The sequence below is a fragment of the Tarenaya hassleriana genome, unplaced genomic scaffold (genome assembly GCF_000463585.1).
Source record: "Tarenaya hassleriana unplaced genomic scaffold, ASM46358v1 Cleome31, whole genome shotgun sequence".
Taxonomy (NCBI): Eukaryota; Viridiplantae; Streptophyta; class Magnoliopsida; order Brassicales; family Cleomaceae; genus Tarenaya; species Tarenaya hassleriana.
The window spans coordinates 1,119,290-1,133,803 of NW_010966274.1; the positions used below are offsets into that span (position 1 = coordinate 1,119,290).

General features: G+C 34.5%; 4 protein-coding genes across 5 annotated transcripts in view; 2 read left to right on the top strand and 2 right to left on the bottom strand.

Moving 5' to 3' along the window:
• Nucleotides 1-1,343: 1,343 nt before the first annotated feature.
• On the bottom strand, nucleotides 1,344-4,292 carry LOC104820695. Its single transcript, XM_010551255.2, has 5 exons — nucleotides 4,204-4,292; nucleotides 3,506-3,603; nucleotides 3,036-3,141; nucleotides 2,669-2,802; nucleotides 1,344-1,886 (listed from the first exon to the last, which is right to left on the bottom strand). Exons 2-5 carry the CDS (start codon nucleotides 3,593-3,595, stop codon nucleotides 1,344-1,346), a joined length of 873 nt encoding a protein of 290 aa, XP_010549557.1. The 5' UTR covers nucleotides 3,596-3,603; nucleotides 4,204-4,292.
• A 2,617-nt stretch (nucleotides 4,293-6,909) lies between these two features.
• LOC104820591 (putative lipase YOR059C) lies at nucleotides 6,910-10,580 on the top strand. 2 transcript variants are annotated; one of them, XM_010551096.2, is made up of 11 exons: nucleotides 6,912-7,408; nucleotides 7,772-7,922; nucleotides 8,015-8,082; nucleotides 8,253-8,323; nucleotides 8,437-8,682; nucleotides 8,838-9,001; nucleotides 9,106-9,161; nucleotides 9,254-9,306; nucleotides 9,486-9,654; nucleotides 10,001-10,098; nucleotides 10,217-10,580. In XM_010551096.2, the coding sequence occupies exons 1-11, from the start codon at nucleotides 7,222-7,224 to the stop codon at nucleotides 10,319-10,321; spliced, it is 1,368 nt and encodes a 455-aa protein (XP_010549398.1). In that variant the 5' UTR covers nucleotides 6,912-7,221; the 3' UTR covers nucleotides 10,322-10,580. The 2 variants fall into 2 exon arrangements, with proteins under 2 accessions (XP_010549399.1, XP_010549398.1); XM_010551097.2 differs by lacking the exons at nucleotides 10,001-10,098; nucleotides 10,217-10,580 and adding an exon at nucleotides 9,785-9,983 and having other exon boundaries at nucleotides 6,910-7,408.
• A 679-nt stretch (nucleotides 10,581-11,259) lies between these two features.
• On the top strand, nucleotides 11,260-12,722 carry LOC104820592 (pollen-specific protein-like At4g18596). The gene is made up of 2 exons (XM_010551098.2): nucleotides 11,260-11,505; nucleotides 12,190-12,722. Exons 1-2 carry the CDS (start codon nucleotides 11,337-11,339, stop codon nucleotides 12,534-12,536), a joined length of 516 nt encoding a protein of 171 aa, XP_010549400.1. The 5' UTR covers nucleotides 11,260-11,336; the 3' UTR covers nucleotides 12,537-12,722.
• Nucleotides 12,723-14,022: 1,300 nt separating this feature from the next.
• LOC104820594 (dof zinc finger protein DOF1.5-like) overlaps nucleotides 14,023-14,514 on the bottom strand; it is a 1,131-nt gene continuing 639 nt past the window's right edge. Inside the window, exon 2 of the mRNA XM_010551099.1 lies at nucleotides 14,023-14,504. Coding sequence (XP_010549401.1) covers nucleotides 14,264-14,504 — 241 coding nt within the window. The 3' untranslated portion in view covers nucleotides 14,023-14,263. The remainder of the gene's footprint in view (nucleotides 14,505-14,514) is intronic.

Consider the following 14,514-nt stretch of genomic DNA (forward strand, 5'->3'; position numbering starts at 1 on the left):
TTCCTGCTGTAATTACACTTGAAAAACAAGTGCTCATGAGACTCGTCATCCGTACAACAAAGGCTGCATGTTGTTGGGACGTTCATTCCCCACGAAGTCAACCGGTCGCGAGTTGAAAGCCGACACTGAACCACCTGCCATAAGACAAGAGACATAGGGGATAGCAACACGGAACCACACCAGGTGGTACCAGGTTGTTAAAGTAGGAAAATGAATATGTGATTGGAGGAAAATCTAGATTTTGGAGGAACACAATATTATGTTAAATATTGTGAATCATATTTATTTCCGTTATATCTATATTTCCTTTTATTTCATTTGTTAATTTTCCTATAAATATGTGAGTTATTTTCATTGTAATGGAACAAGAAGAAGAAGAGATATAGCAATAAAAGTAATTCCGTTCTTTTCTATTTGTCTTATTTTATTTCCGCATTTTATTTTTCTACACAGGTGACGTCCGGATTGAGCGACTGCAATAGACTGCGAGTGCCACCCCCGTGGAAGCTCGCTCTGTAGTCTCCCGATCGCTGACGCCATTCGTATTATAATTTATTTGGACTGAGCGATGAGATCTGTATGATCTCGGGTTGTAAACTTATATTAACAATTACAGTTATGAAAATCACATCGGTCTAAATAAATGATTTTGATGGACTGCGTGATTTTCTCGTATGAAATGAATTTTGTTTGGACCGTAACCTTAACGGTGCCCTAAATTACGGTTTAAGTGGTTTTGTTTTCATATCCGTGAAATTTGATAAGATATCGGATATCTGAAAATTACAAAATGTATTTCTATTTATATTTACAAAATTACTAATACCTACAGATTTATATATATATATATATATATATATGTTTATATATGTATAAAGATTTGTACATATTTTTTAATTATTATTTATTATTATTATTCTATTATTTTATTTATTTTTTATTTTTAATTAAAATTTTAAATATTTTATTATGAATGATGTGACATATTAATTTGATGTAGAGATGATTTGGTAACTCGGTTAATGGTATATTAGCGAATAGAAGTATATTGGCTAATCATTTATGAGTCAAATAAAAATAGTTTAGAGTTTATTTGATAAATAAAAAAATATAGGATTTTTTAGTTAACTTTTCTAGTATAGAGTGTTTTAGCTATTCCCCTAACATATATAAACAACTCATATAAATAAATATATTTATATATATATATATATATATATATGTATAAAAAATTTGTACTACATGCAAAAAACTAGTTCCTTTCCCAAAAATAAATCAAACCCTAAAATCTGTTCGAAATTAAATTAAAGAAAAACAAAAAAGAAACTTCAGCAAGAAACATCCTAAACTAGCACCCATTCAGATTCTGTATCTTCTTCTTCCCCAGCCACAGCTGCTGCTTCTTCTTCTTCTTCTTCTTCATTGTCGCAGTCGATGAAGAAATCGCTATCCGTATCCTCATGCGTCGATTCCTGTTCCGACATGCACGTGCCGTAATCCGATGGTTCTTCCTGTTCTGACCCGAACGTGTCGGAATCCGAGGAATCGTCCAGTTCTAACATGCCCATGTCTTCATCCGAAAATAACTTGGTATCTTCGCCGAGAAATACGGAGATCAATCGCTTCTTCATCTCCTTGATTCCTTCTTCTTCTTCGTCTCTCTTCACAGATTCTTCCGAGTGATTGCCACTGAGGCGGCGAGCCTGTTCACGTTCAGTTTGTTCATTGTCCTCCACAGAATTGCTGTGGCAACTTCCATAGTTGTCGAAAGCTTCTGGTGATTCGTCGATGTGAAAATGGCGGACGAGCAGTTTCTCGACTTCGGCTGCAAGATCCAGACGCCCTTTTGCCCTCAGATCCGATGCCACAATCACCAGAAAGAGTTTCTGCAAAAATTTTATAAAAAAAAACAAAAGATTGAGACAAAATATATGGAAGCCCTAGACTGAACTGTATGTTACATCTTCTGTTCCGTCGTCTGATTCATCACAACAGTCCAGTTTTCAGCTTCTCAAAGCTTTTGAGAATTCGTAATCAATTGTTTGATTATGGTTATGACTAATAGTCTCATGGGTTTTTTACTTTAGTTTTTAGTTTTCATAGTTTTTACCCGTTCTTATTAGGGTTGAACTTTCTGGATTTAGTTCGCAATTTTAGCGGTTCGGTTTGGGAAAGGTCTATTCGGTACCCTAAAATTTGTTCCAAATTAGTATCGTATAATATTCGGTTCGTTCCGGTTCTTGTTTTGGTATGGTTCGGTTTCGGATTTTGTTAACAAAATTTAGATTTTTTTAAAAAAAATTCAGTTTTTTGAGAATCAAGTTTGGTTCGGTTATTAGAAATTCGATTCAATAAAAATATATCGTTTGAGAATTTTAAATGGTACGATTCGAAAAAAAAAACCAAAAATTCAGTTTGGTACAGTTTGGTTTCGAGGAACCGAACCAAAATGTCCACCCCTAGTTTTTATATCAGGTGAAAATCTATAAAAAAAATGAGTTTATGATTTTTGCGTGATTTTTTCAATGAAATGAATCGGGTTTTTAGGAAAAGCAAACATATAAAATTTTAACTAAATTTTATTTTGGTTTTTTAGATTCCAAAATTCGGATAAAACTCTAGACGAAATGGAAAATAATTAACGATTAGGAAAAAGAAATGCACTTACGCAATCTTCTGGTTTGTGGTGACGAAACCAATCGCTGATATATTTCATTTCAGCATTGTCATCATCAACATCAGATTCAGAAGCTTCATGTTCCAGATTTTCCATCTCCACTTGAAACTTACTGTCTGAAACTCCTGCAACCACTTAAAAAACTGTGACTTGTTCCTCAAGGAACAAAGAGAGCGGTACTCGAAAAAACGGGAAATTCCCTGCAGACCCATTTGAAATTCAATCTCGAGTTATAAGATTTCGATATTTCAAAAGGGAATTAGAGAAACAGTTTCTACCGTTTTGTTTCATCTGTATATATGTTTGGTAATGAGAGTATACAGAAGAGGTACAAAGACAGTGTCCGATTAACACTCACTCGATGTTTCTTCGGTCTCTGGTCTTTCAAGATTCGGTGTCTTGAACATCTCCGTAACAAGATCCCACCAGATCTCTCTCACATTGTCGACAAGCGCTTTAAATTTCTGCCCAAAAAAAGAAAATTAAAGAAAAGAAAAATTATTCGGATTATATCTCGAAAAATAAGGTTTTTTTTGTGACCGGGTATCCGGGCCAAGTCCCAAACTATTTCCGGGGTCGGGAGGCAACCAATTGATTTGGAATATACGCTCTCTCCCCAAACTTGAAGTTCAAACTCGGGACGAGACAGACGGCCCCCCTTTCACCGGTTGAAGTTGAACTACCAAGTTTGGGTTTTCGGAAAATAAGTTTATCAGACACTTTCTCGAAGAACCGATCCCTGAATGTAGACAAGGATCTGAAGACAAAACTGGATATATATACATACATATATATAGGGCTGAATATGTATATTCTCCGAGTCGATACCTTTTGAATGGCATCGTCGGCCATCTCGATCGCTAATCCGATTTCCTCTAACAACGCATCAAACCAGCCGCCGCCTTCTCCGCTTTCCATTCTTTCAACTGAAAAGTTTTGGATTCAGCGTCGAAAAGAAAGCTCGAACACATAAAAAAGACAGGGAGATTAGGGCGTTTTCATATTAGCATTAACGATTCAGAGTGAAGAGTCAATCCTGGTCAAAACTAGGGTTTCAGAGCTAGGGTTTGTTCGTTTTAGTTTGCATTGATGATGTCTTACTAGCAATCTAATTCCTTAAACCCTAATGGGATAAACCACAGCAGCAGTGAATTTCCATGGCATGGCCAAGAAATCCCTTGGAAAAAAAAGCTTTTTCCTTCGCCTCAAGATAACTTTCTAGACATACACAAACTTTCGAAACCCTAGATTGGGTGGTTTAACCGATAAAGAAGAAGTAAAACTCTTTTCTACCCCGGTTTTGAGTCCTCACTTGGGAGAGTATTCACATGGGTTTTTCCGGTCCTCTATAAAATGTAGTTAGGTCAAACACCCGATAAAATTCCAGATTATAAAAAAAAAAAAATACTTTCGAAACCCTAACTAAATCCAAAGCAATGAAGTTTCATGCTCTAAAACCACATAGGATTTCCATATTCGAGCAAAACCCCATCAAAATATAGAGATCGAGATCTTCAGAAACTTACTGAAAGCGAGAATCTTTGCCGGGAAACCGAAATTCTCCGAGAAAAATCAGAGAATATAAACGATGAGTGACGGCGGGGTCCGGTTCTGTTGTAGCTTTGAGGAGATGAGAAAACTTGAGCGTTTTCATAAAACAAATAAATAAAAAAGGAGAGTTTTATTGATAAATTTTGGGATTTAGATAAACTCTTGCGGATTCTGGTAGTTATCTATCTAAACTCAATCTTGTATTAATTAACTTATTTTATTTTTTATTCAAATTATTTAATTTTTACGTTGTTTCCTTAACTATAGTGATATATTTTTCAGCTCAAGCACTTGGTTTAACCACCAAGTATAAAATTTTACTTATTCACTACTCAAATTAACTAGTATTAATTTTATTTTCTCTCATCTCTTCATTATTTTATTAAACGTATATAACTTCTTAATCTGGCCACGAGTATTCTAATTATATATATATATATATATATATGTATATTATAAATTTTTTTAAAGTATATTGAAGTTCACTAGAATTTCGGCCCAAAAAAATCGAATATATTTGCTTTGAACCTAAACAATTATCGGAAAAATAAAGAGAGAAAAAAATTATATTATAGACTAATTCTATCTCTGGAACTATTCAATAATTCATTTCAAGCTTGAATACATTTTTCTATGTATATTTTTTTAATGGAAAACAGAATTAAAAAAAAAAAGGAAATATATCATAGATAGATTATTCAAACAGTACTATAATTTTCATGTAACTATTTTCTTATATTATACATATATATATATAGGTCATTTCCCTGTAAATTACCGTATACTTTTCTATCTTTGAATTAAATTATCTACTAAATTTTTATAATCTTAAACCGATTAAACTTAGTTTTTTTAATATTTTCTGTAAACTAAAATAATAATACTATTTATTATTATTATTATTATTATTATTATCTTATCATTTTTTTCAGTTGATTTAGTACAAGTATAAGGTTTTTCCAATTTATTTTATATAATGGTTGAAATTCAAACATAGAAAGATAGGAATACAGTACGGAGAATTGTATACTTTTAATATTATATACACATATTTATCATATGATTAGGATAAAAGCAAATGCAAGCCAACTTGCCTTTTGTTGACTTTGACCTAAGAAGGATTTGATTGGTTGGTGATCCATCGAGAAGCAGGTGACAGTAGCTTTACCCTGCGTCACATTTATCATGCCATTCATAGTTAAAATGCATTTGTTATAAAAAAAATTTTTTGGTAAAGTTGTTATAATTTTATTGTTTACGCAAATGTACCAAAACACGACAGATTGCACAATTTTGCCGCAATATATATAATACATTTTTTAAATATTGGTAGCCACATAAAAAATATGATATTTTAAATAAAAGGAATTTTTATATAAAATATTTAAATTTATAAAATATATTAGAATAAATACTAAAATTTGAAACACTGAAATTATTTTTAAATCTTTAATTCAAGCCTTTTTTATATTTTTGAATAAATTTTGTAAACAAAATACGTGATTAAATAGTCTAATTTTTTTGTTTATCTATCTCTGAACTTTAATAATTCAAACCATATATCATATAATGATATGATGATTTGTTTGTAGGTTAATATTTTTATTTTTATTTTATTTTTTAATTTTTCTCCTTTCAATGAGATGCGTAGGAAACGAAGAATGATCTACGAATTTCTCACTTTGCAATTGTAATTGTTTCATAATGTGGTTTGAACATTAAATTGTTTATAAAATCTGATAATGTGAATAGATGTTGATTTAAAATGTAATGACATATATTTTCAAAATAAAATATTTATCTTTGAATCAAATTTAAATTAAATATAGAGATAATTTAAAATTTGAAGAACAATAATTATTTAAAAAATATTTTAGTTAAAAGTAATGTTGACCGTAAGCTAAATAAAAATTTTGGTAAAAAATTGAACAAATATAATTTAGATATAAGTAGATATTTTATATTGGAATAAAAAAACATTGACTTCTCTTATTTTCTATATTCAGGTGTATTTATAATTTATTAGGGATTTGATCCTTCCAATTTTTTGTTTTTGTTTTCTCATTTCCTATCAAGTCAAAGTTCACCACATTTATGATTTTATTTTTGACAATATATTTTAGTTAGATTAGCATTCATTTTAGTCAAACACATTTATATTTATGTTTTTTTATTAATATTTTGGTTCTTTTATAAATAGGCCAACTAAACTTATTTGTAATCATTAAATCATTTTCTATCTGTTTTAAAAAATTTCGTTCGTCTTCTTTGAAACTATTTATGAATTTATCGGATTTTGAATTCAACTTTATATTAAATATAAAGAAAACTTGAATTTTGTAAAATAGAAGGTATTTAAAACAAATATTTTTATTAAAAGTAATGTCGATCATAAATTAAATAAAAATTTTAATATAAAAATTGAACAAATATAATTTAAGAATAACGAGATATTTTATATTGGAATAAAAAAATATTGATTTCTATCGCTTTCTATATTGAGGTGTATTTATTATTTATTGTTTATTGGGGTTATAAAACACATGTTTTTTGTATTTAATGTTAAGTTTGATCGGTAATTTATCACTTTTTGTATTTAATGTCACAGTTTAATTCGTGAAATTTTGAATCTTAAAATTAAAAAAAAAATACGTTTTCAATGATTTTCTATAAATCGGGAAATCAAATCTCTAGGGCTTTGGCCGACCCTGCTTCGGAATTTTTTTTTTCTGTTCGTTTTCTCGTCCCCTTTTTCATTTTCCCGGAAAATTGGCAGTCGATGATAAGTTTTTTGGGCTGAAACGAAGAAAATTCCACCAAACAGAGCATGGGTTTCTGTGAAGAGGATAACGTAGAGGCATGTCGGATTCAGACACTTACGTCACTCTGAAGACAAATTGGGAGTCAGGATTCTCTCTCCAACTCCTGCTTTGATTGTATCCTGTATACACCTGTGTGTGTGTATATATACATGTACACACACGACGTCGAATATGTCTACGGCTTCTTGGATTCGGCCTCCTTGTAGATTCTTGTCGGAATCCGGCGGTGTTGCTAATCTCTGCGGCGGCGGAGCACGGCGGTTTCCCATCGGTTCCTCTTCGGCGGCGGCGTCTTACTCCTCTCCTTCGTCGTCCTCGTGTTCTTGCTGCTCTTCGCAGAATTTGAATTTCGCTTTCGGTAATTTCGCCCGATTCATATGTATTTCGAATGTCCCTTCCGCATTTCGAGTCCTATTTTGTAGATTTAGGGTTTGGCATCCTCTGCTCATTTGCCTCTTTAACTAATTTGGTACTTTGAGGGATTGAAGCTGATTCTTTCGTGCTGAAGATGCAATTTTGATGCGATTTGGTTGAAAAACAACACTCAGTTTAATTGCAGTGGGCAAAATTTCGTCATCTCTCTCTGTCTTCTCGCCATGGAAACTGGGAAGAACCTCCAAGATTTTGCAAGACTGTGAATTGCACATCACGATTTTGATCAAAGAATTGGGTTGAGATTTTCTCGTTCAGTGTTGTTTCCTTTGGTTTCGGTTGTGAGTAGGATCGAGCAGAAGCCGGAAGTATCGAGGGCTTAGGGCACAAGCAATGAGCGCCACCACCGCCGAACGGAGTTATTCGGTGTCGAAGGGCGACACGGACGAGAAAAACGAGCCCGAGCATCTTCTTGTTCTTGTACACGGTATCTTGGCGAGGTACGATGATTCTTTTGTCCGAGTTCGCCCTCTTCCCTGCCATTGTTTGGATCATTTTCATCGACCCTTGTCCGAATTTATTCCAAATGCAGCCCCAGCGACTGGATCTATGTGGAAGCGGAGTTGAAAAGACGCCTCGGAAGAAAGTTCTTGATTTACGGTATGCTTATAAGGTTTCGATTTTGTCGTTCTTGGTTCAGTGTGAAGTAGGTTGAGTTATCCATGACAAAAATAGTTGGATCATAGCAAGTTCTTCCATTTTCATTCGAGAATCGGATGCAATCTTGGTTTTCTTGAAAAAATTACTCGTTTTCCTCACGACATTCACAGCAAGTTCTTCCAATACCTTCACTAAAACATTTGGCGGGATTGATGGAGCCGGGAAACGACTAGCCGAAGAGGTGAAGTTTTGTATGCCCACAATGCCCTTTTCCATCTCGGGTCCGAGCCCGGGTTTTTCTGATCCGTAAAGACATCGACTGATATCTTTTCTTCGTTCTTTTTCTTCCGACAGGTTATGCAAGTGGTACAGAAGAGCAAGGGCTTAAAAAAGGTTTCTTTTTTGGCTCACTCCCTCGGCGGTCTATTTGCCAGATACGCAGTTGCTGTCCTTCATTCTCCCGCGATTCCGCAACCTGGCGATGATTGTTCATCCGATTCCGGAAATTCACAACCTCTCCGAGGTAGGATTGCCGGGCTAGAACCGATCAATTTCATCACTTTGGCCACACCTCATCTGGGTGTTAGAGGCAGAAAACAGGTCCTCTCCCTCCTCTCTTGTCATGATTCGGATCAAAAAAGCTTCTGCATATGTCTCGTGAACTGTACTTAGAGTTTGTTGCTCTCGATTCGATATCGTATGTATAACGAAACCGGATTTTTTTTTGCCCGTGAAAAACGGTTTTTTTTTTTCAGCTGCCATTCCTCTTTGGAGTTCCTATTCTGGAAAAACTAGCTGCACCTATAGCTCCTGTCTTTGTCGGTAGAACTGGCAGCCAGTTGTTTCTCACCGATGGTAAACCCGATAAACCACCTCTTCTCTTGAGAATGGCATCTGATGGCGAAGATCTGAAATTCGTGTGAGTTACGGTTTTTCCATCAAATCCGAAATCATTGCGGTGCGTATATATAGAACGAGTTCTTCTGAAATATTCTAATGTAATGTCTTTACTTTTTCCCGCAGATACGCTCTTGGCTCGTTTAGATGTCGTATCGTTTATGCAAACGTATCTTACGATCGTATCCTCTTCATTTTCTGTTGCGATTTTACGTTTTCCAACTGATCTCTTTACGTTTCCCGTTAATTCTGCTTCCCTTTGACGACGAACTAGACATGGTTGGCTGGCGAACATCCTCCATAAGAAGAGAGAATGAACTTTTCAAAGTAAAATCCTTCACTTCCCCATTTTCTTTTGTTCGATTTTATCTTTCGGGTTTACTGAATCTTCTGGCAAAATAGCTGAAGAACGAAACTTTTAGCCGTCCAAATGTTAAAAAGGACCGAGATCGTGGTAACAGTGATTTACCCTTTCGGGTCGTGTATCCGTTTATTTTTGTTTGCAGCCTCCACGTCGGTCATTGGATGGATACAAGCATGTTGTGGATGTAGAATACTGCCAGCCCGTTTCGTCGGGCGGCGCTCATTTCCCTCCCGAAGCTGCCAAAGCTAAGGAGGCGGCACAAAGCTCGCCAAGCCCCGAGAACACCCTCGAGTATCACGAGATCGTGGAAGGTGAGAGCCACTCTACTTAACGAGAGCCTTAAATCTTTTTTAGAAAATCCCGAATATATAAAATCATGAACTTTGTCAAAAATAATAATAATAATAACAGGCAGGGCAAACATGAAATTTGAAATTTCAGGTTCTCTTGTCAAAACATGATGAAATGTTGAGATTCTGCCATATTACCCACCTCATGTCCCTATGACCAAATTCGGGAACTAGGGATGATTTCGGGTTTCGTTTGGCGATTAGGGATTTAAAAGTTCACGTCTTTCCCGAGATTTTCGACCAAGTTTGTGATTTGAACGATTTCTTTCGAGTAAGAAGCTGAAAATATCCGGAATTTGGGTGGCAGAGGAGATGATCCGTGGATTGCAGACTCTAGGATGGAAGAAAGTTGATGTCAGCTTCCATTCCGCCTTCTGGCCTTACTTTGCGCATAACAACATCCATGTAAAAACTCTCTCCCTTTCCAAACCCGATTTTCGCAATTTCCCGAAGTTCTGTATATAGATGCAAGATCTTGATACTGAGAAACTCCTGCTTCTGTTTCTGTTCATCTTTTTTCAAGGTGAAAAGCGAGTGGCTTCACAACGCAGGCGCTGGAGTTGTGGCCCATGTTGCAGACAGCATAAAACAGCAGGAGACTTCCTCCTTCATCGCCGCCAGCTTGTAGTGTTCTGCCGGAAACATGTGTCATCATCGAATTCAGACATCCATGGACTTCATTAACAGTTACTGAGCCGGAAGAGAGAGAGAGAGAGAGAGAGAGAGAGAGAGAGAGAGAGAGAGGAGCCTTTGAATTCATTGTACATTATCATTACGGTGTTTCTGTACTTTGGATTATATGACAGAGAAAGTGTGTGCTATATACAGATTGTCTGTTTCTTGGAAAACACGAAATGTCCACCAACGCCGTATTCAGGCTCTCTCTCTCTCTCTCTCTCTCTCTCTTGTTTTCCTTTTTGCTTTTGGGCTTATTTTAACTCTCCTATTTTATACAAAATGCTGATTAATATGTAAATTCACAAAAAAAAAAAAATAGCTTAATCATTAGTATAACTGAATTTGATCTTGGAATATTACTTTTTAGAATTAAACTGATGGAATATATAACATAATTGGATCAAAATTAAAAATAACTAAAAGTCATAATAAAAATATTTGTTTAAAGGTTAGTTTTATTCTCAACAAAAAATCAAAATCGAATTTTAATTAGAATCCAAAAAAAAAATTAAATAATTATAATTTTTATAATGTCAAAATATTTAAAAAAGCGGAAATCCGAAAACAACCAATTATTTCTTATAACGAAAATGGGAATTTTTTTTTTTTTTGTCAAAGGAAAAAAAATCGATGGAAGAGAGAGATGCCATCCAATTTCTTTATATAAATTTGAAGTAAATGTGTGATGAAACATAGGAACGGTTGCGAAGAAAGATCGGGTCAAATAAAACACCAAAAATAACAAAGAGACCAAAACACACACTTTCCAAAAATAGCAACGAACCCATTGGCTGTTTTTTTTTTTTTGTCTTTTCCTTAAACTCCTTATAAAAGGAGATACGTCGCTGCATCTACCTCAGTGTCTCCTCTCTATAAGCATCAAAATCAAAATCCATAACAAATAAATAAATAAAAAAAAGAGAGAGAAGAAGACCTAGTTAATAAAATTTGACAAAATAATTATTATGGCTAAATTCATTTTCTTCGTTGCCTCGGCGGCCCTTTGCTTGGCCGCTCTCGTCAGCTTCGCATCCGCCGATGCCGACGACTTCGACCGTTTCCACATCAAGGGCTCCGTCTACTGCGACACCTGCCGGGTCCAGTTCATCACCCGTCTCAGCAAATTCCTCGAAGGTATTGTATTTATCGAGAATTCTGAACTTTCTAAAATTTTCATATAAAATACTAATTTTTGAAACTTCTATAAAAAATACATAAACTTTGCAAATATGATCCAAACTTGGTAGTTCAACCGGTGGAACAGGGTGCAAAGCATTTATCCTATCCCGAATTCAAACCTTAAGTTTGGGTAGGGAGCGTATAATCCAAATCACATGATTGACTTCCGAATCCGAGATTAGTTTGGGTCTTGGTTTAGATACCCGGTTGTCCAAAAAAAAAAACTTTGCAAATATTTCAGAGCGGATATGAGTTTATCACAATATTTGCAAAATTTATCTCCTTTGATTAAAATTTTAATGTTTGTGTATTTATATGGAAATTTTTAAAAATTTATGATTTTTTTAATCTTGATATTGATCTTGCTATCTCTCTTGTAGTTATCTTAGTTGTTATATGCCATTTCGAATGTTTATGCGGTAGTCCACATGGTTAGAACATAGGGTTAGAATATAGATGCAAATATGTATGAATAGTCCGGGATGATTATTTGGATTTATATTTTAGATGTAACTTAAGGTTATGAACGTGTTTTTCATGATAGAGATACAAAATACACATACGATATCATTTGAACGGCTATATAGTACGATGAAAACACTCGTGAAAACGTATATATACGTGTGTATACGGCCGCAGGTGCTAAGGTGAAGCTCGAGTGCAAGAACCGAGTGAACCAGACCGTGACATTGACGAAGGAGGCAGTGACCGACAAGTCAGGGAACTACGAGATGGAAGTAATGGGCGACCACGAGGAAGAAGTGTGCGAGATAGTTCTCGGGGAATCGCCCGACGCAGAATGCAGCGAAATCAACAACGAGGAGTTCACGAGGAACGCCGCGAGAATAAGCTTGACGGCTAACGACGGGATCGTATCCAACGAGACGAGATCTGTTAACCCGTTAGGGTTTATGAGGAAGACCCCTCTCGGAGACTGCCCCGAGGCCTTTAAGGAGCTTGGAATTGTCCCTGACGTCATCTTCTAAGCTTATATTTTTTTTTATTATATGGTTCATTAAGGTTATGGATATATATATATATGTAACTATTTTTTTCTTTAATTTTTTGGTTGGGAAGATATAAATGTGCCTTGTAATGAAAGAATTTGCGAGGACCGTATACATGTTTTATGGTAATTTGATCATCGTCTTCTTGGACCCCGAGGGTTTTTATTTTTGAAAGAGGATGGTTGTTTACCCTTCACATTTTTTTAATTTTTTTTTTATAATCTGAAAGTTCACCCGACTCTTGATCCAATTACATCTTCCAAATGATTAAAAAACCCATGTGAATGTCTCTATCTAAGTGATGATTGGAAACTGAGTTAAGAGGAGATTTGGTTCTTTCCTTATTTGTTGAGATCCAATCTTGTTTTTTTTAAAAAAAAAAATTGGTTGGTATGAATTATTATAATAAATATTAAAGTTTTAAAGCCGGTAAAAAAACACTTAATATCATGATTATCAAAAGGGAAAATAAAACAAAAAACACTAAACTTTACAATTTTGACCAAAAAAAACATCTATCATTTGTTTTTATCAAATAAATATTAAACCTTTTAAATGAGTTTAAAAAAACACTAAACTTTTTAAATTATCTAAAAAATACATATGCGATTATCAAAAAAATACTAAACTTTTTAAATGACTCAAAAACAACTAAATTAAGGGTTGACCATGAATATAAATATTAATTAACAACTATATTTTTCCTTAATTAATTTAGTTTTGAAAAAAAATAATTTATGTAATCCAATTAATTTGTATTGGATTTAATTTACCATATCATCCAATTTATTATATTTTTCAAATTTCATACATGTGAATCGAAATTAGAGTTTGATTTGTCGTGGTTAAGAAAACGTGTTTAACGAGAGATTCAATGCATCATTAGGGCTTGTCAAAATATTTGACACACAATTAGAGAAATTAAAACGGACTGTGAGAAATTCTTCATCCCCTCAATCAAGAGAATCATGAAATTATATGAACATGAAAAAATTACGTCACCTTTCATAAAATATTCCATTTTTTTTCCACGTAGAATCGAATCCAATCGATAAATCGCCTCCGAATAAATTCATGCGGGAAGAAAAAAAATAAATGGCATAACTCTTTTTAAAACCCTTTAACAAAAAAAAATCCTTTAACAAAAAACTCTTTTTAAAACCCTTTTATTTTCTACTTACAAGACTTTTTAAATCAGATTTATAAAATTATTGCACCTATGCCGTATCCGAAGATTCTACCTTATCCTTCCATATATACATGATGCTTTATATATATACATATATATATATATGTTCACCAACAAATGATTATATATATATATATATATATGCAATTCCAACTTTGAAAACTACGCCATAATCGTCTTCAAATTATTTTTCGATTTCATAAACGTTTTCAATGAGCTCTATCAATGATATATATATATATATATATATATATTAAATTAAAATATCATCGAAGATTATATTTTAAGAGCCAACAATTTCACACATTCTAAACATATGTAAGCTTCGGTTTACAAAAGTAAGACGAATTTCCAAACGAAACATTAAAAGCCTGATTAATATTTGTGCAGTAAAACAGACATTATAAGTAGTAATTAATTAATTAATTAAACTAATTAATCATCTTCCAGCCTGTATGTACCCAATAGCTACCATGTTCTTCACCGGGTCTCAAGGAGCCAATCCCAAAAAAAAAAATCAGTAAGACTGGTCGCCGGAGAAACAACGAAACCGCTTCACCGGAATATCATGCCGGAAACCGCCGTGCACCGCCGCCGTGGCATGCCACTCCTCCACCAACAGACCGTCTAGCTCGACCTGGTGTACCCCACTCGCACCCAGCACGCCGGCGACACCCACAAGATCTCCGGAGACGACTCGTCCGGTGGGTTTGGTTTTGCGGCGACCGGCGCCGACGGGGACGTTGCGGAGGGCCCCACTTTTTCCCG